Source organism: Peromyscus maniculatus, chromosome 7, assembly GCF_049852395.1.
Source record: "Peromyscus maniculatus bairdii isolate BWxNUB_F1_BW_parent chromosome 7, HU_Pman_BW_mat_3.1, whole genome shotgun sequence".
Lineage (NCBI taxonomy): Eukaryota > Metazoa > Chordata > Mammalia > Rodentia > Cricetidae > Peromyscus > Peromyscus maniculatus.
The window spans coordinates 121,752,808-121,773,677 of record NC_134858.1 but is presented as its reverse complement, the minus strand read 5'-3'; the positions used below and the strand labels follow the sequence as shown (position 1 = coordinate 121,773,677).

At 44.0% G+C, this 20,870-nt stretch overlaps 1 protein-coding gene across 3 annotated transcripts in view; it reads left to right on the top strand.

The window, feature by feature from the left end:
* Fyco1 (FYVE and coiled-coil domain autophagy adaptor 1) overlaps positions 1–20,870 on the top strand; it is an 88,692-nt gene that overhangs the window by 30,430 nt on the left and 37,392 nt on the right. For all 3 annotated transcript variants that reach the window (XM_076575547.1, XM_006990784.4, XM_042281923.2), the window contains exons 7-14: positions 438–528; positions 1,590–3,956; positions 8,066–8,158; positions 8,593–8,711; positions 11,955–12,122; positions 14,261–14,410; positions 15,037–15,248; positions 18,474–18,618. In XM_076575547.1, coding sequence (XP_076431662.1) covers positions 438–528; positions 1,590–3,956; positions 8,066–8,158; positions 8,593–8,711; positions 11,955–12,122; positions 14,261–14,410; positions 15,037–15,248; positions 18,474–18,618 — 3,345 coding nt within the window. The remainder of the gene's footprint in view (positions 1–437; positions 529–1,589; positions 3,957–8,065; positions 8,159–8,592; positions 8,712–11,954; positions 12,123–14,260; positions 14,411–15,036; positions 15,249–18,473; positions 18,619–20,870) is intronic.

Here is a 20,870-nt window from a genome sequence, read left to right as displayed (position 1 = left end):
GAAGGTCTGATGGATCAGGCTCTGGCAAGGGATCCCCTTGACTATCATTTTAGAGCATGTGGAGAGGAGATGGGGTGTATTTTATGCAGAAGTAAGAGATCACACACATGTCCCAAATAGTAAGACAGAGGTTAGAGTACCATAGTGCCTTCAAACAGCATATCCCCAGTTGATCTAAAGGCTTATATTGGCCACACTTTTTAAAGGTTCCATCATTTCTCAGTACCACCATTCTAAGGACCAACATATGAACCCTTTAGTAGACATACTCAAATGATATACAGACCATATCCTACTGCCCCTGGTTGCCTAGTAACTGTCAGCACCACTGCCTCTGTGTGTGTGTGTGTGTTTGTGTGTGTGTGTGTGTGTGTGTGTGTACACTTGAGTTTGTTTTCTCATCTGAATACAAGTGTGTCTGTTCTGTGGCCCTACAGGAGGACACTGGCCACCAGCTCTTCTGCTTACATGTGGAAACCCCCAAGCCGAAGCTCCAGCATGAGCAGTTTAGTGAGCAACTACTTGCAGGTAATGTCAGGAAGGCTGGAGTTAGCAGACTGTTAGGGTGACCAGGGTATGTCTTTTTCCCTAGCAATTCAAGGATAAGCCTTTTAAATACTTGTTGTTCTAAGCAGAGTAATATAACCCCTCAAACTATATCCTCTATGCCCTGGAATTTAGATTTTTACAGCCAGATAAAATTTAGATCCTTTTAAAACTGAACTCTTAAAATATTTTTTAAAGTATCTTACAAGATATAGGTTAGAACTGAGGTTAGAATTGACCTTGCCACCTACCAGCATCCAACTAAGGGGAAATTACTTAGAAGCTTCAACGCTTTCTTCTTAAGAGGAGGTAATGAAATCATCCTGGTCCTAAGTGGAGGAGCAAGCGAAAGGGTGCTTAAGAACAAGGGATCAGGAAGTACTAAAAATGTGAATCTATTATACCTGTATAATAGAAATTTATTTGCAGTACAAAAATGCTCATTATGTATAAAGAGTATTCAAAATAGAAAAGATGAGCTGGGCATGGTGGTACATGCCTTTAATCACAGCACTCAGGAGGCAGAGGCAGGCAGATCTCTATGAGGCCTGCCTGGTCTACATATTGAGTTCCAGGACGGCCAGGGCTGTTACACAGAGAAACACTGTCTCTAAAAACCGATAGATAGATGATAGATAGATAGATAGATAGATAGATAGATAGATAGATAGATAGGACTACTCTTTGACCTTTTTGTGATTTTTGTCATGCTAGGGGTATAATACAGTGGGTTAACCATAATTTCAGTGTAACTGAGTTTAGATTTTCTAAGAACCAATGTCCTTTAAACTCATAAAGCTGATGGAGGCTGGATAGAGATGTAAGTCTGCTTATCAGTGGGGTTTGTGGAACCCTGAATGTGCTCAGACCTTGTGGCAGAGGCTTTGAACATAAGAGTTCTAGTCTTTGGAATGGCTCTAAAAGCTTACCTTAGGTTAGGTAATCCCTTTGTTTTTACTTCTATTTTCATCGAATAAAAAAACTTATCCAAATAGTTGGGCAGCTTCATTCTAAAAAGCCTCCTGTCCTTTACTTCCCCTTAGACTCAAGAGATGGCCTCCAGTTTTGACCTAAATAGTTCTCTAAACAATGAAGCACTAGAAGGTTTTGATGAGATGCGACTGGAGCTGGACCAGTTGGAGGTTCGGGAGAAACAGCTACAAGACCATGTACAGCAGCTAGACAGGGAGAACCAAGCACTTCGAGTGATGATCAGCAGGCAAGGGGAGCAGCTTCAGGTAGAAAAGGAGAAGGGGTACCCTACAGTGGAGGATAGCATTGGCCTCCTGGGCCTGGTGGCAGAGCTCCGGAAGCAGGGGGAAGTCACCATGGCTACAGTGAAGAAGCTACAGAAATGTCTGCAGGCCTCGGAGCTGAATGTAGATAAGAAAGAGAACAGCCTCTTAGCCCTGCAGCTTGAGACCATGGCACAGGAACTTGAGGCTGTGAGAAACTCTCTGGATAGGAATAACCAGCTTCTAGCCAGCCTTTCAGATTGCCTAGCTAGGACCGAGAAAGCAGCAAATCCAGCTCAGGACACAAAGTTTCTTCAAGAGCCAGTTCCTGCTGACATGGCCCTAAAGTTCCAGGAACTGAAGGGAAAACTTGAAGCCCTAGAAGGAGAAAACACCAAGGCCCAGGAACTCAATAGGCAGCAGAATATCAAGCTAGAGCAGCTGGCCAAGGAACTACAGCTGAAGGAGGAGGCCCGGGCTGGCCTAGAGCACTTAGTGAAGGATGTGGCCCCACTTCAGGAAGAGCTAGCTGGGAAGAAGCAAGAGTCAGCTCAGCTCCGGCGACAACTACAGGAATCCCTGGGCCACTTGAGCTCTGTGGAGGAGGAGCTGGCAGAAGCCAGGCAGCAAGAAAAGCAGCATCGAGAAGAAAAGCAGCTGCTGGAACAGGAGGCCAAGTCTCTGACATGGCACCTGCAACTTCTAGAGACCCAGTTAGCACAGGTGAGTCAGCTTGTGAGCGACCTGGAGGAGCAGAAGAAGCACCTTATGCAGGACAGAGACCGTCTCAGCCAGAAAGTGGGCACACTGGAGCAGCTAGCTGAGGTGCATGGGGCCAACAAGAATAGGGAGACTCTGGCCTCCCTAAGCTCTGTCCCACCACAGACTGGGGAGATGCCAGAAGAGGGGCAGCAATACCTCCAGGAAGAACAGCTAAACAATACCACAGTGCCAGGGGGAGATCAGGAGGAATTGCAAAAGGTCAACCAGGAGCTACAGAAGGAGCTGCAGAACATGGCTGTGCGCAACCAGCTCCTAGAAGGAAAACTTCAAGCCTTGCAAACAGATTACAAGGCACTGCAGCAGCGAGAGACAGCCATCCAGGGCTCCTTAGCCTCCCTGGAAGCTGAGCAGGCCAGCATCCGGCACCTGGGAGACCAAATGGAAGCAAGCCTCTTGGCTGTGAGGAAAGCCAAGGAGACTATGAAGGCCCAGGTGGCAGAGAAGGAGGCTGCCCTGCAGAGTAAGGAGGGTGAGTGCCGGCGGCTGCAAGAAGAGGCAGATCAGTGCCGGCTTCGGACAGAGGCCCAGGACCAGGAGCTCAGGGCTCTTGAGAACCAGTGCCAGCAGCAGATTCAGTTGATTGAGGCCCTCTCTGCAGAAAAAGGCCACCAGGGACTCAGCCTACCACAGCTCAACACAGCCCAACTGGCCCTGTCTCAAGCACAGCTAGAAGTTCACCAGGGGGAGGCCCAGCGGTTACAGAATGAGGTGGTGGACCTCCAAGCCAAGCTCCAAGTGGCCTTAGGTGACCGAGACAAGTTACAGAGCCAGCTGGGTGTGGCTGAGGCGGTCCTGAGGGAGCACAAGACCCTGGTGCAACAACTGAAAGAGCAGAATGAAGCCCTCAACAGGGCCCATGTTCAGGAACTGCTGCAGTGCTCAGAGCGAGAAGGGATACTGCAGGAGGAGAGCATCTACAAGGCCCAGAAGCAGGAGCAAGAGCTACGAGCCCTGCAGGCAGAGCTGTCACGGGTGAGGTGCAGCTCTGAGGGAGCCCACCTGGAGCATGCAGAGCTACAGGACCAGCTGCATCGAGCCAACACAGACACAGCTGAGCTTGGCATACAGGTCTGTGCCCTGACAGCCGAGAAGGATCGGATGGAGGGGGCCCTGGCCAGCTTGACGCAGGAGCTCCGGGACTCCAAAGAGGCAGCACTCCGGGAACAAAAGGGCTTGGAGCTTCAAGTGATGGGACTAAAGCAAGAAAAGGAGAGCTTGCAGGAAAAGCTTAAGGCAGCTGAGGAGGCAGCTAGTTCATTCTCTGGTCTACAGGCACAGCTGGCTCAGGCTGAGCAGCTGGCTCAGAGCCTCCAAGAAGCTGCACACCAGGAGCGAGATGCCCTCAAGTTCCAGTTAAGTGCTGAGATTATGGACCACCAGAACAGATTGAAGGTAAGCCCAGCTTTAGCCATCTCTCAAGGTATACCTGGTGGCTCCACAATTAGATGGCCCTGCAGCAAGAAAAAGGTGGAGACCAGAGAATGTCCTGGTTCCATTCAACTTTGGTAGCTCACATTTCTTTGCAGAAACACATCAGGCAGAGCAATGGAGAGTAATAACTCCACTTAGGAGCCTCCACTTTGGCCATGGCAGATGTTGACCCACACAGAACTTTTTTATAATTTGTAGCCAACATTGACAGAACAGATGTACACAAATTCAGTTTTGTGACTTTGTTTGAATTCTCAGCAGATCTAATAGCCCATTTCCATATCTCTACAAGGTAGCAGGCAGCAACAGCTCAAAGAGTGCATACACCCTTCTGCTGCTCCCTCTTTTGTGTGTTTGTGTATAGGCCCTTCCACACATAAGTTCCAGCCTCTAGCCCTGCCTTATATTTTGGAGCCCATCCTTCATAAGGTCACCAGTCTATGACATCTTGAGTCCTGACTCTAGTCCTTGCTAAATAATCAGCTTCTGTGGATCCTATTCTGATGGCTGACTGGGTATATGGAACTGGTTCAGTTTAGAAAAACAAGGCTCTTAAAGCAGACAAATCTGAGACCCAATAGACCATGAATCTTTGATACTGCATGAAGAAAAGGGGCTAAAGAATGGTAGATAAGAACATGGACAAGTAGCCACAGTACTTTGATTTCCAGTATGTATCCTAGTGGACCTGTACCTAGGCCTCTGTGCTCTCAGGCCACTCTGCACTCTTTCCTGCCCTTTCCTAAGAGTGCCCTCCACACCCCATGAAGCCCCATGAGGCTCATGGGCTACTTTTTTCTCTTGCAGAAATTAATTCTGTTTGAGGAACAAGGTGAGACTCTTTCCCTTGTAAACTTGAAAGTATTTTGTTACCAGTAGAGAAGAAGCTTGTTGAAGAGCCACTTTGGGAAACAGTGCAGTTGTGTTTCTGGAAACCATTTGGCTGATAAAGGTGAAGGAGTCTCAGAGTAAGAACCTCTCTCTTATGATGCTGTAGGTGGAAGTTTCTCTCTCCCACTTGCCTGTTCCCAAATACCCAGCAGCTGCTTCTTAAATAATTGACTCTGAGGCTTATTATTATTCATAAATGCTGGGCCAGTAGCTCAGGCTTATTACTATCTATCTCTTACTCTTAAATTAACCCTTAATTCTTATCTATATGTAGCCACGTGGCTTGGTACCTTTTCTCAGTGTGACATTCTCATCTTGCTTCCTCTGTGTCTGGCTAGTGACTCCTGACTCTGCCCTTCCTCCTCCCAGAATTCTCCTAGTCTGGTCACCCCACCTATACTTCCTGCCTGGCTAATGGCCAAACAATGTTTTATTAAAGCAGTTTGAGTGACAAATCTTTACAGTGTATAAGAGCATTATCCCACAGCATTTCCCCTTTTTTGTCTAATTAAAAAGGAAAGTTTTAACCTTAATATAGTAAAGCAAAAACAGTTATTAAGTAAGAATTATAGTAACAATATCCAGTCCATTTGCATTTGACAAAATTTGAGAAAATACTTCAATTACCTTTCTTATCTTGGTGAGCCTAAAGTTTTGTATCTAATTTACTTTCTATCATGACTAAGGAAAACAATAGTTATAACTATTTAGTCCTCAACTCCATCAAAGACCCCAGAAGGATGTAATGTTACCTAGTGACAGGGACATCTGCCTGGACAGTCACCCAAAGTTTCTCTGTAATATTGGGGCATCCATCTTCAGCCTACAGGCCTAGCATATCTGACAGCCTTATCTTTGAAGCAGGATTTTTGAAGGCCTGCCCCACCTTGTCTTGGCAAAGTTCTGCAGTCACTTTCTTTTGTGCCCTGCTTGTCCAATTTGTACAACATACTGTCAGCAGTTGAGGCAAGGGCACTTTCTTTGCCTACATGACTAGCTTTTGACATAAATAAAACAAAGTCCATATGGAGTTTCTTTGATGCCCATCATCCTCTTTGAAGTAATTAGTGCTGCTTGGAACAGATGTGTCTCACTGTCAAGAAAAGTCTAAGTTCTTAAAACATTTTAAATGCCATATTCTATAGGTCTTTGAAGTTTTTGAAGATTGCCTATCTATCTGAAATATATCTCTATATGAACTTGAAAACATACCTAACATGACTATAATTTTGCTATTATGGATGACTATTAATCTGTATTTCTTAATTATATATTACATTTTTAAATGAGCTACATAAACACAATACCCTAAACAAGAACAGAAATATACATACAGTATAACAAAATTAACTTTAAATTTATATCAATAAACTAAAATCCATACCAATGTAAAATAATGTAAGATTAATAGGTTTTTTTTTTGGATTAAAGTTCTACCCTTTTATCCTATCATTTCTGTATCCTGTCTCTTCTTTCTAGAACAAGATCCCTGAATCTAATCTTTGTTTAGCTTTTTTCCTGACCATTATCTATAACTACTTGTAACCAGCCCCCCTAAATGATGACAAACATTCATAATTTGTTTTTGGGAATGTCGGTGTAGTTCTCTAGACTATTTCCTGCTGCTTGGGCAGCGGGGGATGGGAGGGGGGGTGGTAATCCCTGGGGAACACTGAGAAAATTTAGGGTAATGGTTAAGTCTTAGCTGGAGTAGTCTGTGAGGCTGAATCATCTCAGCCAGCTACCTTGAAGCCTTTCTGGATTCAGAACTCAGGAAACTGCAACAGAGGCACCCCAAAAGGTTGGATCATCTGGGCTATCTGTTCCCATTGGAGATTTTTTCAGGGAGTCTTCCTTAACCAAATCTGATTTTTTTTAAAACACAGAATGAATCCACAGCGTCTCATTTCCTGTGGAAATAAAAGCATAACCTCTTCCCCAAAGTAACATATCTCTTGACTTATTTTGAAGTCAAGACATTTTCAAAATATATAGGTTGGATTAATCCAGCAACATTTATAATCAAATGTCTCTTATCAGCTGTTGCTCATACAGCAGTCAAACAATTCAAAGACAACACAATAACATACAGTATCCAGACTCTCTGTGTATCTTCCATCTTTATGTGGCCTTTTTAAAATATTATTTTACTTCCTTTTTAAAGACTTTATTATTTTAAAACTATATATTTCTTTTTTATGACTGTCTATACCTTCTCTTTTCTCTCCTAAGCTTATGTATATTTTAAACTGTGAACTGTTTAGAGGTTTTTTTGTTGTTGTTGTTTTTGTTTTTTGTTTTGTCTTATTCTGTCCTTACTGCATATCTCTGTCTTTTTCTGATCACATGAGCATTTAATCTGCTAAGCAGGCGTGACTAGGACTAAAGTGGCTGGTTCTACCCCATCCCTTGGCTTCCTGAGAGTCTAGCTTCATGGCAGAGGTACTGGCAGGAGCCACACACGTGTATTGCCCCCAACTCTGGGGAGGTTTTAGGTCCACATCACCACCACTGAGTTGCAGACGCCAGCTGCTCATAAACACCATATAAGTGTTTGGCAGCAGGGCCTCTAAAAGAGCTGTGCAGTTTTTGCCGCTAACACTGAGTCAGGAAGCCATCTCTTAAAGGAGCCATGCCTCTGCTTGCCACCATCAAACAGAACCCACCAGAGAAAAAGTGGTTACCAAGAAGCTGAGTTTGACTCTGGTTTTTGTGTGCTTAGAATCCTTTTTTAAGCTTTCTCAGGTTTTATGTGGAAATTCTTGCCAGCCATATGTAGGCAGAAGTTTCTCTCTCACCTGCCTGTTCCCAAATACCTGGCAGCTGCTTCTTAATTAATTGACTCTGAGGCTTATTGTTACTTATAAATGCACAGCCTGTAGCTCAGGCTTATTACTAACTAGCTCTTCTACTTGACCCATAATTCTTATCTTTGTTTAGCCATGTGGCTTGGTACCTTTTCTCAGTGTGACATTCTCACCTTGCTTCCTCTATGTCTGGCTGGTGACTCCTGACTCCACCCTTCCTCTTCCCAGAATTCCCGTAGTCTGGTCACCCTGCCTATCCTTCCTGCCTGGCTACTGGCCAGTCAGCATTTTATTAAACTAATTCAAGTGACAAATCTTTATAGTGTACAAGAGTATTATCCCACAGCATGATGTCTTTCTCATTCTTTCCAGACAGCCAATGAAGAGTGTGGGCGCCTCAGGGCCCAGCTAGAAGAGCAAAGCCAGCAGCTACAAATGACTCAGGAGGCTATGCAGGAGCTGAGGGTAGGTCTGGCAGGGTTGCTATCAAGGGGATCTGGTGTGCTTTTACTACATTGTTGTCAGATGCTCCTCAAAATGCTGCCAGTTCTCAAACTGAGACTGTCATTGGTTAGAACAATGTCCCAAGTCTATGTCATGACTCTTTTCCCTCCCTAGACTTTGGGCTAAAAGGAAATTGTTCTTAGTCACCTCTGTTGACATTCTCTAGTACCAGTGAAGTGACACTGGTCCCACTGGTAACCTCACTTCATGCCATTGCACCCTAGCACCCCACTGAAGATCAGATCATGCCCCACAAATAGGTTTCTGACCTCATGAGCACAAAACCTTCCCCTTACAAGTGGCCCTGTCAGGAAGTGTGAGTAGCATACCAGTCTCTTCTTCCATGGAGGGTAAACTTTGTAAGTTTGTGTCTTCTCCTGCATATCTTACACCAGGTCACCAAGGCAGCCATGGAGGAGAAGCTGAACTGTACCAGCAGCCACCTTGCAGAGTGCCAGGCCACTTTGCAGCACAAAGACGAAGAAAGCACTACTCTTCAAATAAGCCTAGAAAGGTCAGTCACTGGGTCACCCACACAGCCACTGGTGATCTTCAGGGAGTAGGTAGATGCACTCATTTTAGAAAGTCAGCCACTTGTACTAGATGGGGAAATCGTGCAAAAGTCGTGCCAGTGGAAAGCACAGGGGCCAGAAGCTTGCCACAGAAAAGTCAGCTATCTTCCTGCCATAGTTCACAGGAGGCAACGTGCCTTTTATCTGCTGCAGCTTTTTACCTCCAGCAAGGTACACACTAACTGCATGTTTCCAAAAAACTGAAAGCAAGCACAGTTAGAGCATGACAATAATGGGAATAACAACCAGCATTGAGTCCTGCTTGCAGTGTGGCTTGTTCTAAATGCTGCTTGTGCAGGCTGAGCATCTTTAGCTGAAAGGCTTGGGAGCAGAAGGGCATTGTTTTCATATTTCAGAGCAGTTTGGATTTCAGATTTTCAAATTAGGGATGTTTAACCTATAATTACCTATTTAGTCTTCCCAACAGTCCTGTGAGAGGGTTTAGTTTCTTCTCAGTTAGTTTATCACTTTCAGCTTGAGGCCATGTGGAGTTGTAAACCTGAGCCTGCTTCTGGAGATGGGGCCAAGATGGTATAGCTAGGACCTGCTAAGAACAGTTGATCAGGAAGAGGATCCCTTGGGTGCCACCAGCAAAAGTAAATTTATCAGATTGTCCTGAGCCTGTACGCATGCCTTTTCTCCTGCTGCCTGCCTTCCTGCTTAGGTCTGGATTCAGTGAAGAAGCCCAGTGACAGCTCCTAGCCAGGTCTTGTTCATGTGATTTAAACAGAGGACACATTTGAACTGCTATTTTTAAATGCTGTAAGAATGAAAGCTAGGTACGCTGGCATATTTTTTTAAAACTTTATTGATTCTTTGTGGATTTTACATCATGCATCCAATCTCACTCATCTCCCCATCCCCTCAACTCCATTTTCTGCCCTTGTGACTCTTGGTGACTCTTCCCACTTACCCACCCACCCCCATCCCCCGCCCCACGCGGGTGCACCAAAAAAGTAAAAGTATAGCCTCAAAACAAAAAAGAAGAAGGAAAAGAAAAAATTTTGGTGTGGAAGCTATAGTGTGGCCCAGTGAGTCACACAGTATACCCATTAGTTCATACATCTTTACATGTGAGTGTTTGCAGTGGATCATTGGTCTGATTCAAGACCTCTGGCTTCTACTACTCTATAGATACTGGGCCTTCACTGGGACTCCTCCTGAATATCCTGTTGTTGTCTTGTGTCATGAGGATCCTATAGCTTTGGATCTGCAGATCCAGCCCTTCCAGCAGTTCATAGATGAGGTAGATGTTGGGGTGGGCTACTTCATAGCCCTGTTTCTGGGCCTGCATAATAACTGGGTTGGTCAGCCCACTAGGTTTCTCTCATTATCACCACCAGGGCAGCTCCAGTACTGCCCCGGCTAGTTCACCCAAAGCATCAGGCAACAGGGCCAGTTCTCCTGCTCTCATGCCTTGCTCACCCACACTCACATCACCAGGGCCAACTCTACTGTTTTGCCTAGGCCAATTATATGTCCCAATTGCTGCAGTTGGTGAGAGATGGGACCAGCTCCTCCGTTCTCTTGCCCAGCTCTCTTGCCTGCTGCAGTTGGCACTGTTCCCCGCATCCACATTACCACATGGCATATGAGAGAGGGGCAGGTGCAGCTGTCCTGCTCTCACATCCACAGAACTGGCTCACCCGGACCCCCACCAGGGTCAGCTCTAGTGTGCTCCCCAGGTGAGTTGTAGGGCCTGCTCCCTTATGTGCTGCAGCCAATGAGGGGCAGGACCAGCTCTCTGGCTCTCATGCCCCTAGGCTAGGTGGCAAGGGGTGATGAGGGATATCTTTCCCTCATCCATGCCTCCACATGGCTGATGGAAGTGTCAGCTCTCCTGCTTTCATGCCCTCCAGGCCAACTCACCTGTGCCACACCCCCTCACCTCACCCCACTCCAATAGAGTCAGCTCCACCAGTAGTGTATGGTGAGGTACAGTGCCGAGTCTCCCATTCTCAGGACCCCAGGGCCAGCTCTCCCACACACCACAGGTGTCGAGGGGAGAGGGGAGGATTCTCTCACTTACTCACTCCACCATATGGCAGAGGAGGGGTGGTCCCAGATCTCCCATGCACTTTCACAGGGTAGGAAGGGGGAAGGGTTAGGGTTCGGGTTAGGATTACCTGCAGGCCTGTCAACAGGGTCAGCTCTACTGTGGTAAATGCTTTTAATCCCAGCATTCGGGGGAGCAAAAAGCAGGTGGATTTCTTTGAGTTTGAGGCCAGCCTAGTCTACATAGCAAGTTCCAAGCCAGCCAGAGCTACGTAATGAGACCCTATTTCAAGAAACAAAACAAAATGCTGTAAAAATGGTTATGTAGAAGATTTGTTTTAGCTGCTCAGAATTGCACAGTTCATCTGCCTAGGATTAGACCTCCCTTGATGTTTTGTGTTATATACCCTAAAATCATTTTGTGGACATTGAATAATAAATAACCCCTGATAGCTATGTATTAGACTTGACTGGAAAGTATACAAACAATGTAGACTTTTCATAGAACCTCTATTTAATGGAGTTCTTACAAATACCTTACTGGGTCTTGGGTTTTTTTTTTAACATCCTTAGAAATTGCCACATAAGGGGATAGTTAAACTACATGTGGAATGCATGGGGTTGGACAGACAGACAGCTCCACCAGCCCCCTCTGCCGTATGCTAAGATCCCACGGCCCAAGACAGAATTTCAGGGGATTGGAGGACTAATCGGGTAGAAGACCTACTAAAGGCCCAGCACCCTCCTCAAGGCAGAGTCCTAAAGACACCTGAGAGCAAGGTCCTTCTTTATAACCACCTTTGAGAGACCACACCTCTCCTTTATGTCCTGACTCTTCACCCCTGCTCATCCTCCATTACCACCCCATAAGCCTTTTCCCATCTGGCGCCTGCCAACCTCAACTCTTGTCCAGAAATCCCTACAGGAGTGTCATGTCTCACTCACTAAATATGTTAGCATCCTGGAATGTCTCTGCCATCTCAGAATACCCCTTCATGTTTGAGGGGGAGGTAGGGAGAGTCTCAGATTGTAACATAATGCATAACCAGTGAGCAGGTAGGTCATGCCTCACCATGAGAGGGAAAGGCCGACAGGACAGCAGAACCTCTTATTGAAGGCCAGGAGAGCCCAGAGATTCCAGGAAGCTGAATATCAGAGCTAACCAAGAAAAATTATTTCTCCTCTCCCAGAACTCAGAAGGAACTTGAAAAAGCCACATCAAAAATCCAAGAATATTACAACAAACTCTGCCAGGAGGTAACAAACAGGGAAAGGAATGACCAGAAATTGCTTGCAGACCTAGACGACCTGAATAGAACCAAGAAATACCTTGAGGAACGGCTGATAGAGCTGCTCAGGTGAGTGTGAGGCAGTTGGGGACCCTGTCTAGGATTGGCTGTTCTCAGAAAAAAACATTTCTGAAAATGATAGTTCAATGGAAATGGGCCCTTCTCCTCAAGTTCTGCCCAATGGTGTACTGTCAGGGAGCCATATGTCTGCAGGATCCAGCTAGGCTTTGGCAGTCTTGAAGGCTGGATCTCCCTGAATGTACCAGTGGTTTGGGTTTTCGTGTGGATGCAGGATTATGTTCAAACTCTGGATGCCTGGCAAAGAATGACAATAAAATGACATTTAGTAACTTTGGTCATTTCCCCATCTCCAGTGAACCTTCTCCTCTTGTACTGTCCCACTTTCCTAGGATTGGGGCTCCCTGTAGGGACCTAGAAGCAGTGTCTATGTGGGAACCAAACTAGAAGGGACTCTGAGGGACCCAGCCTGTTCCACTCTTGCCACTCAAAAGTAGCCATGGTGCCTTACTTCCCAAGACAGATGTGGGAAGCTGGGTTTTTATGTGAAATGTCCTGGTTGTTAAATGCTTACAAGTCACTCACAACTTTAACTTTTTCTTAAAGGAATTAAAAATGCAAGATAAAATACTATAACTATATCTTCCTTCCTTCCTTCCTTCCTTCCTTCCTTCCTTCCTTCCTTCCTTCCTTCCTTCCTTCCTTCCTTCCTTCCTTCCTTCCTTCCTGTGACAAAACATTGACAAAATCAACTTAAGAGAGGAAAGATTTATTTTGGCTCGGAGTCCAGACAGTTTCAGTCAGTCTTGGCAGGCAAGGCATGACAGTGGGATTGGTTCAGTCCATGTCTTAGCAGATGAGAAAGTAGAGACTGCTAATAACCCACTCCACCAGCCATGCCTTCCATCCCAAAAGTTCCATGGCCTCCTCAAATAGCACCACAAGCTTTGGGGTGGGGGGGGGCAAAGAGATCAAACACATATTTCAAGCTCAAGTTATAACAATTCTGCATCATTCAGCCTCAACAGGAATCAACCCATGACCACTCTTGTTTTCCCACCTCTAGATTGCTTTGAAGCAAAACCCAGACATATTACTTTATCTATGAACACTCCATATCAAAAAAGACAAGGAATCTTTTTGCTTTGTTTTGCTGTGTTTTATGTTAAGACAGGGTCTTACTATGTAGCGTTGGCTAGCCCGAGACTCCCTATGTAGATAAGTCTGGCCTCAAACTCACAGAAATCTACCTGTCTCTCTGCCTCCAGAGTTCTGGGATTAAAAATGTATACTACCACACCCAACTTCCAAGACAAGAGCTCTTACACAACTATACCTTGAAAAATGAATGTGTCAAGAGACACTTGATAAAACTCAAGGCAGATAAGATCTCACTCACTTCTGCTTGTGGTGGTAGCAGTCATGAGTATACCATGCCTAGACCTACTCACTCATTAGAATTCCAGATATTTTCTTGAGGAATGTGGTAGAGAAACCAAGTAGCATTCTCACATTCGAGGGTGTGAGTATCTGGCTTCCTAGGGACATAGAGGTCAGATGCTGTGGACTAGCTGGAAGAACAAGCTGGTCCACAAGATGAGTCAGCCTGTCTTCTTACAATTTAGGTATCTGTGAAAAAAGCCAGCCATCTCTATGTTCCTAACCCTTACCCACTTCCAGAGGACCCGGGTTCAATTTTCAGCATCCACAAGGCAGCTCACAACTATCTTTACAATCCTAGGGGATCAGATACCCTCTTCACACTTCACAGACACTACACACACATGGTACACAGACATACATGCAGGCAAATTGTTATTGCATGCACACTCATAGTATGCCCATTATCAACTTGATAGCATACTACTACCAGTAGTAATTTGTTTTTGGTGTTAGATACCTGAATGATATATCAGTGCTGGCAGTTCCTTGTGGAGGACACAGCCTTTTGTATATATCATGTGCCTCTTACATGCTCTCACATACATGGGGTCAAAGAACCAATGTTTGGGGGCTCCTTTGGAGATGTCAGCAGAGAGCCTGTGTTTTGGATTCCTGTGTTTGGGGAAGGGTCATTTACAAGGAAAGTGATTTAGCTTCTACGGCCTGGAACATTTGATATCAGCTTTCTAAAATGAAGCAGGGGTCATTCTCTGCTTCTCATGGATTCTTAAAATGTATTATTGCAGGGACAAAGATGCACTCTGGCAAAAGTCTGATGCACTGGAATTCCAGCAAAAGCTTAGTGCTGAAGAGAAATGTCTTGGGGACATGGAGGCCAACCACTGCCATGACTGCAAGCGGGAGTTCAGCTGGATAGTGCGGCGGCACCACTGCAGGTTAGCAACAGACAACTCACCAGATCAGGACAGATGGCTCTGGTGAGGGATCTGAGATAAGTGTGGGTACCATAACTATCAATCTAGGAAAAGCACTTTGCTTCCTAGCAGGACACTCAAGGGCCCCTGAAAGGAAATGTGGATGGGATTAAGAGAACTCACAGGCATATGATATACTCAAAGACCAGCAACCCTTAGCTATTCTTAAGCCTATGTGGAAATGCAGATGGTGCCAGGGAACACAGATGCTATCAGCACATAGGAAAGATAGGTAAAGAGAAAGGGCAGATTGGTAGTTGGGAACAGGTAAGTGCTCTCTTAGAGACTTACCACTCCCAACAGTAAATGTGGAATGCATACCTGTAGCCTGATGTTATCAGACCTTTTCTCCCTGCTTCGAGGACCTATGGGAGTAAACCATTCTCTACTAAGCTCATCATGATGGTTTTGTTGGAATCTTATGAAATGGGCTTACAGCACACTCTACATTGAGGGCAGAGCTAGGTCTGGAGAGTTGTGGGCCATCAGGAGCCTAACACAGAGACCTGTTGTGGTGCTTAGCAGATCTCAATGATGCACAATCCTTTGTGCACCATCCTCACAGCTTGTGCTTGTTTCATTCCCAGGATATGTGGCCGAATCTTCTGTTACTACTGCTGTAACAACTATGCTGTGACTAAGCCCAGTGGCAAGAAGGAACGCTGCTGCCGAGCCTGCTTCCAGAAGTTCGGCGAAGACCCTGGATCCCCTGATAGCAGTGGTTCTGGCACAAGCCAGGAAGAGCCTAGCCCCATGGTTTCACCAGCTGAAGCAGGCCCCCAGGCCATAGGAAACCCAGGTCAGGCCTCTGCCTCCTGAGTTCATAGATGTCACTGCTTTCTCACTATGCTTTCTCACTTGAGCAAACTTCATTCAATACTTCCCAAACTGAGGTGTCTAAGAGATGCTAAATATATACTACCACCAGCCTAAAACTTTCTTATATTACTGGGGTTGATAAGTGAGTAACTTTCTCCTGCCATGGTTGAGTGTGATTTAATATGAGTATGTTTACACACATACTACCAGTGGAATACACTCCATACATTGAAGAGTCAGTCCTCCAGGACCTCCTTCCTGATATTCATTATCTACCGTATGGTAATGTAAGACCAGTAATTGTACCTTTTCAAAAGTTAGTATCTTTCTCCCTTTCTCTTAATGACCAAGGAGAATATATTCTTTATTTCCTCCATCTCAGCCAGGAAACAGACACAGGATTTAATTACTGCTAGTTCTGCATCCAGATCACTCTAATAGGTGACCCAGGCTGTCTACTAGACACTAGCCAAGGATCTGAGATGGCAGAAATGGGACTTCTCTCTGTTCAGCCATCACTACTGGCTGCAATTAATCCTTCTGAACTCTCCTTTGATCTCAGCTTGGATGCAGACTAAGAAACCTTCAGAATCCTGTTCCTCTCTTGTTTAAATGGATCAATGGGCCCTACCACTCAGGAATGGGATTTTTCACACACAACATTGGGGTCTTCAAATCTTTCTCAGTATTTTAAAAACTGGTTTGCAAGTCCTACATATTCTGTATATGCATTCTTTATCAGATATGTTTTATAAATGTTTTCTCCAAATTTACAGCTTTTCTTTTTGAAGAGTAGAAGTTGTAGTTTTGATAAAGTAATATTTATATCATGGTGTTTTTTTTGTTTGTTTGTTTGTTTTTTTTTGGTTTTTCAAGACAGGGTTTCTCTGTGTAGCTTTGCGCCTTTCCTGGAACTCACTTGGTAGCCCAGGCTGGCCTCAAACTCACAGAGATCCGCCTGCCTCTGCCTCCTGAGTGCTGGGATTAAAGGGGTGCGCCACCACCGCCCGGCTTATATCATGTTTTATGTATCAATTTTTTTATGTATCTAAGATTGTATCTAATTTTGCTTACCCCTGTATTCAAAAGGGCCTTTTTTTCTTTTAAAAGTTTTGGGTTTGGGGTTTTTTTTTTTTGGGGGGGGGGTTGGTTGGGTGAGTGGGTGGTTGGGTGAGTAGTTTGTTTGTGACAGGGACTCACTTTGTAGCCCAGCTGTCCTGTTACTCTAGGTAGTCTCAGCTGGACTCAAACTCAGAAATCTGCCTGCCTCTGGTACCTGAGTGTTAAGATTAAAGATGTGTGCCACCACACCTGGCTTCTTCTAGTTTTTATTATTTTAGGATTGTGTGTGTATATGTGTGTTGTGTGTATTTGTGTGTGTGTGTATGTGTATGTCAGTAACCTGTTTTGAGTTAATTTGGGGGTAAGATGATAAGTAGAGTATGGGGTGGTTTTATCTTTTGCTTTGAACACCATTAGTTAAAAGTCTATTTTTTTTCCTCAGAATTACCTTTCTATGGGGGCTAGAGGTAGAGTGATTGCTTAGCATGCACAAGGCACTAGATTAAATCCCCAGTCTCTTCTCTCTCTCTCTCTCTCTCTCTCTCTCTCTCTCTCTCTCTCTCTCTCTCTCTCACACACACACACACACACACACACACACACACACCACTTTTGTATATTTGCCAAAAGCCAATTGAAAACAACAACCAACAGAACAAAAACTGACCTCATATATTTGAGTCTGTATCTAGACTTTCTTTCATTCTGTTCATCTGTGTGCCTTTTCTTTTTTTTTTTTTTTTTTTTTTTTTGGTTTTTCGAGACAAGGTTTCTCTGTGTGCACCACCACCGCCCGTGTGCCTTTTCGTTCCACCAATTCCTTACTGTATGGTTACCATAGAGTCTATGGTTTTTTGTTGTTTAGTTTTTTGGTATTTTTAGTTGTTTGAGACAGAATTGGTTTTTCTATGTAGCCCTGGTTATCCTGGAACTCACTGTGTAGACTAGCTAGCCTCAAACTCACAGAGATCCACCTGCCTCTGCCTCCGAAGTACTGCGATTAAAGGCGTGTTTATACTATGTCCAGCTGGTTACCATAGATTCTTAATGCATCTTACTGACAGGCAAAGAAAGCCCTCCAATTTTGTTCTTTATTGAACATATACATTTTAGAATAAGTTTCTCAGTTTCTAAAAATAAATCATGATGAGGTTTTCATTGGGGGTTTCATTGGATTTGGAGAGATTTGACATCTTAATAAAGTGATGTCCATTTCAATCCATGAACATGATATAGCTTCTGTTTACTCTGGTCTTTGTTAGTCCCTTGGTGCACATTCTTTTGTATTTCCCTTGCCTATTTCCCATTCCTTTGTCAGCCTCAGAAAACAAATTCCTTTTTGTCAGTTTGTTCTTCTTGTTCTCTGTTACAGAAACTTGAGAGGAAAATCATTACCTCTAAAGCAGAGGACAGCTAAACTGTTCTTACTTAGTAGCCTAAGTGCCCTTGCCCTATCTCACCAGTAGGTATTCAGCAATGACAAAGTGATACTATGTTAGGGTGCTGAGGTTGCTTGTTTTGATTTCTTTCATTTTCTGTCTGCTCTTTTTTTTCTTCTGCCTCATACTTACCCTTATATTAAACACAATACATATTTATGGGTAGCTGTCTGGCACAGTGGCCTTCAGATTGAGTGGTCAAGGTCAAACACAAGACCCAATGCCTCCTGTAGCTCCCTGGATAGAGAGAAGCTCTGTTCTGCCCAACAATGAACTGGAAAGGGGGAGGGGATGCAAGTCAGGTAATCTCCTGCTTCAAATTATTTCTGACTGTATTTAATGGAGCAAGGTCTCATTGGATCCATATATTTTCTTTGTTAGTTTCTTTTCTGATATAGTTTTGATAGTTTTTTTTTCCTTCTAAATAAGGGTCCTAGAGAATGTGGAAGTAGCTGAAATTTCTACTTTGCATTTGAGAGAGGCTGTATATTCAAAATCTTCTGTAGTCCCTCTGTTCTCCTGTAATGTCCTAGTGGTCTTTGTCTCATACCTACATAGAAGAGTAGTCAGTTAAAAAACCATTTAAAATGTATTCTATCAGCTTGTTCTCCATAGCAGCACTGCTCACTTCCCTATGTTATCTCCAGTCTTATGCATAATGGTATGTATGTCTTTTTCTCTCCTGCTTTGCCTCCACCAACCAGGAGCAAATTCAGTCTGCAGACCACCAGATGATGCTGTGTTTGACATCATCACTGATGAGGAATTGTGCCAGATCCAAGAATCTGGCTCCTCCTTGCCTGAAACACCCACTGAAACTGATTCAATGGACCCAAATATGGCTGAACAGTGAGTAGATATTACCTCCATTTCCTAAGTACTCATTAAGTGCCTGTTCCTTGTACTTTCTTATCAAAAGACCAGGAAAATAAGATTGTAGAAGCAGGATTAGCTGTCTCTGGCAAGGGAAAATGCCCCAGCACAGTGTTCAGAGTAGGGCGGTTCTTAAAAAGTGACAGGGTTCAGGAAACATTCAGGAAGGTGCTGTGTCAGAAATTTCCGGGGAAGTGTATGTGTGGTGTGATTCAGCATCTTCACTAAGGCCAGTCTTTGGCTTGGACAACTGTATTAGCTCAGGCTGCCACAACAAGAGACCACCGATTGAGTGACTTAAACCATGGAAATGCAATTTATTGCTGTTCTGGAGGCTGGATACCAGAGATCAAAGTACTGGCAGAGATTTCTTCTCCCCTGGTTTGCAGATGGCCACCTTCTTGCAGCATCTTTACACAGTCCCCTGTGTCCCTTAATCTACATTTCATGCCAGGACACTGGTAGATTTTTAATCATCTCCATAAAGGCCTTTTGCAATTAAAGTCAAACCTTTGACATACTGAGACTCTATGAATCCATAAGCCAAAATACATCCTTCCACCCTTAAATTACTTCTGTTGAGTATTTTGTGATGAAAACAATAGTTATTGCAGAAAATTGGGGTCGTTGTGATTAAATCTGACTATGGTTCTAAGACCTTTGTGGAAGACTGTGAAAAGGTTTGGAGATTCCAGCCAGCAAAGCCGTAGAACACTGTAAGCAGAGCTTAGTGAACTGTTCACAAGACCAGAATGCCACTAGAAATGTGTACAATATAGACTGTGCCCATTAAAGTTTTGGTTGGGAACAAGGACTTTATCAGGAATTGGAGTAGAGGTCAATAGTGTTACATTCTGGCTAAAAAATTAGCCACGTGTCATTTGTGCCCTGAAACTTTGAGTGATGCTGAACTTAAAAATAATAGACTAAGGACTGGAGAGATGGCTCAGCAGTTTAGAACACTGACTGCTCTTGTAGAGGACCCAGATTCCCAGCACTCATATCAGACATCAGATAACCATCTGTAACTCCAGTTCCAAGGATTAAGACACCCTCTGACTACCATGAACACCCACACACACATGATACGCATAACCTCATGTACATATACATTTAAAAAAATAAATTTTAATTTATTTATGTTCTGGCCTGTGCTCTTTGTTTCCTGATCTATGCCATATGAACAAGCATCTTTCTTTCACTTTATACTCCTACCAAGCATAGCATTCAGGCTTACTATTCTCTAATTTTAGCCAAGTTTATGAGCATCGGAGAAAAAAAAAGCAGAACAGTGAGATATAAAAGTATTTAGCTTGGCAAGGAAAGAAGCACAATTGTATCTGAAGTTGTATATAAAGTAACTGTGGACAAAGTAGATAAAACTGTTAAGAGATTAATGCCACTAAAAGGAAAGAACTGCTTTGCATTGGGACAGTAAGAAATAAAAGGACCCTAAGGGAAAGAGCCCTTTCATCAAAGGCTTCAGAATATAAAAATCTAAATGCTTTTGACTTTCCTTTAAAAAGAGAATGTCTGAAAAGATAGAGCCACACCTAGAAAGTATTTTTCCAGGTTTCACTACATAAACACTCCTACTTCAGCTGTGGTCCAAGAAGACCCAGCTACTTATCAAGCTGGCAGCAGAACTTGACATTAACCACATGGTGCTGGCGTTGTAGGCATTGCAGAATGTAAGAGTTGCAAGTCATGGACATTTGCACTAAGAATCTAGAGAAAAGAATGGGAGGCCAGGCAATGTGTAGTAGGATCAGATTCTCTGATAGTCTATTAGTGGGCTATGCATGCAAATTTGAGGAGAAAGCCTAAATTGCAGTGGAGACCCCAATGTATTGGAGATAGCAGGAATGTAGAACATTTACCAAGGAAAGCTACAGGCACCTAAGTAGAACCAGTCCAAAAGAAACCTTATATGTGCATCAGGCAAGAAGGCCCATAAAGGTAGGGCTAATACCAAATGCTAGACATGAAACTAGGATGTAATGTTTTCACTGTTGTCATGTCTTTCTTTGCTCTACTCTCATACCTCCATTTTAGAATGGGAGTGTCTTTATATATTAGAAGCATATAGTTTAAATTTTGATTCTACAGGATCTCACAATTGAGCATGCCTTAAGTCTCAAAGGGGACTTCAAACTTTGAAGTTTCAGACAGTGTTGAGGCTGTTAAGACTACAGGTCTTTCTTTGAAGCTGAACTAAGTACATTTTG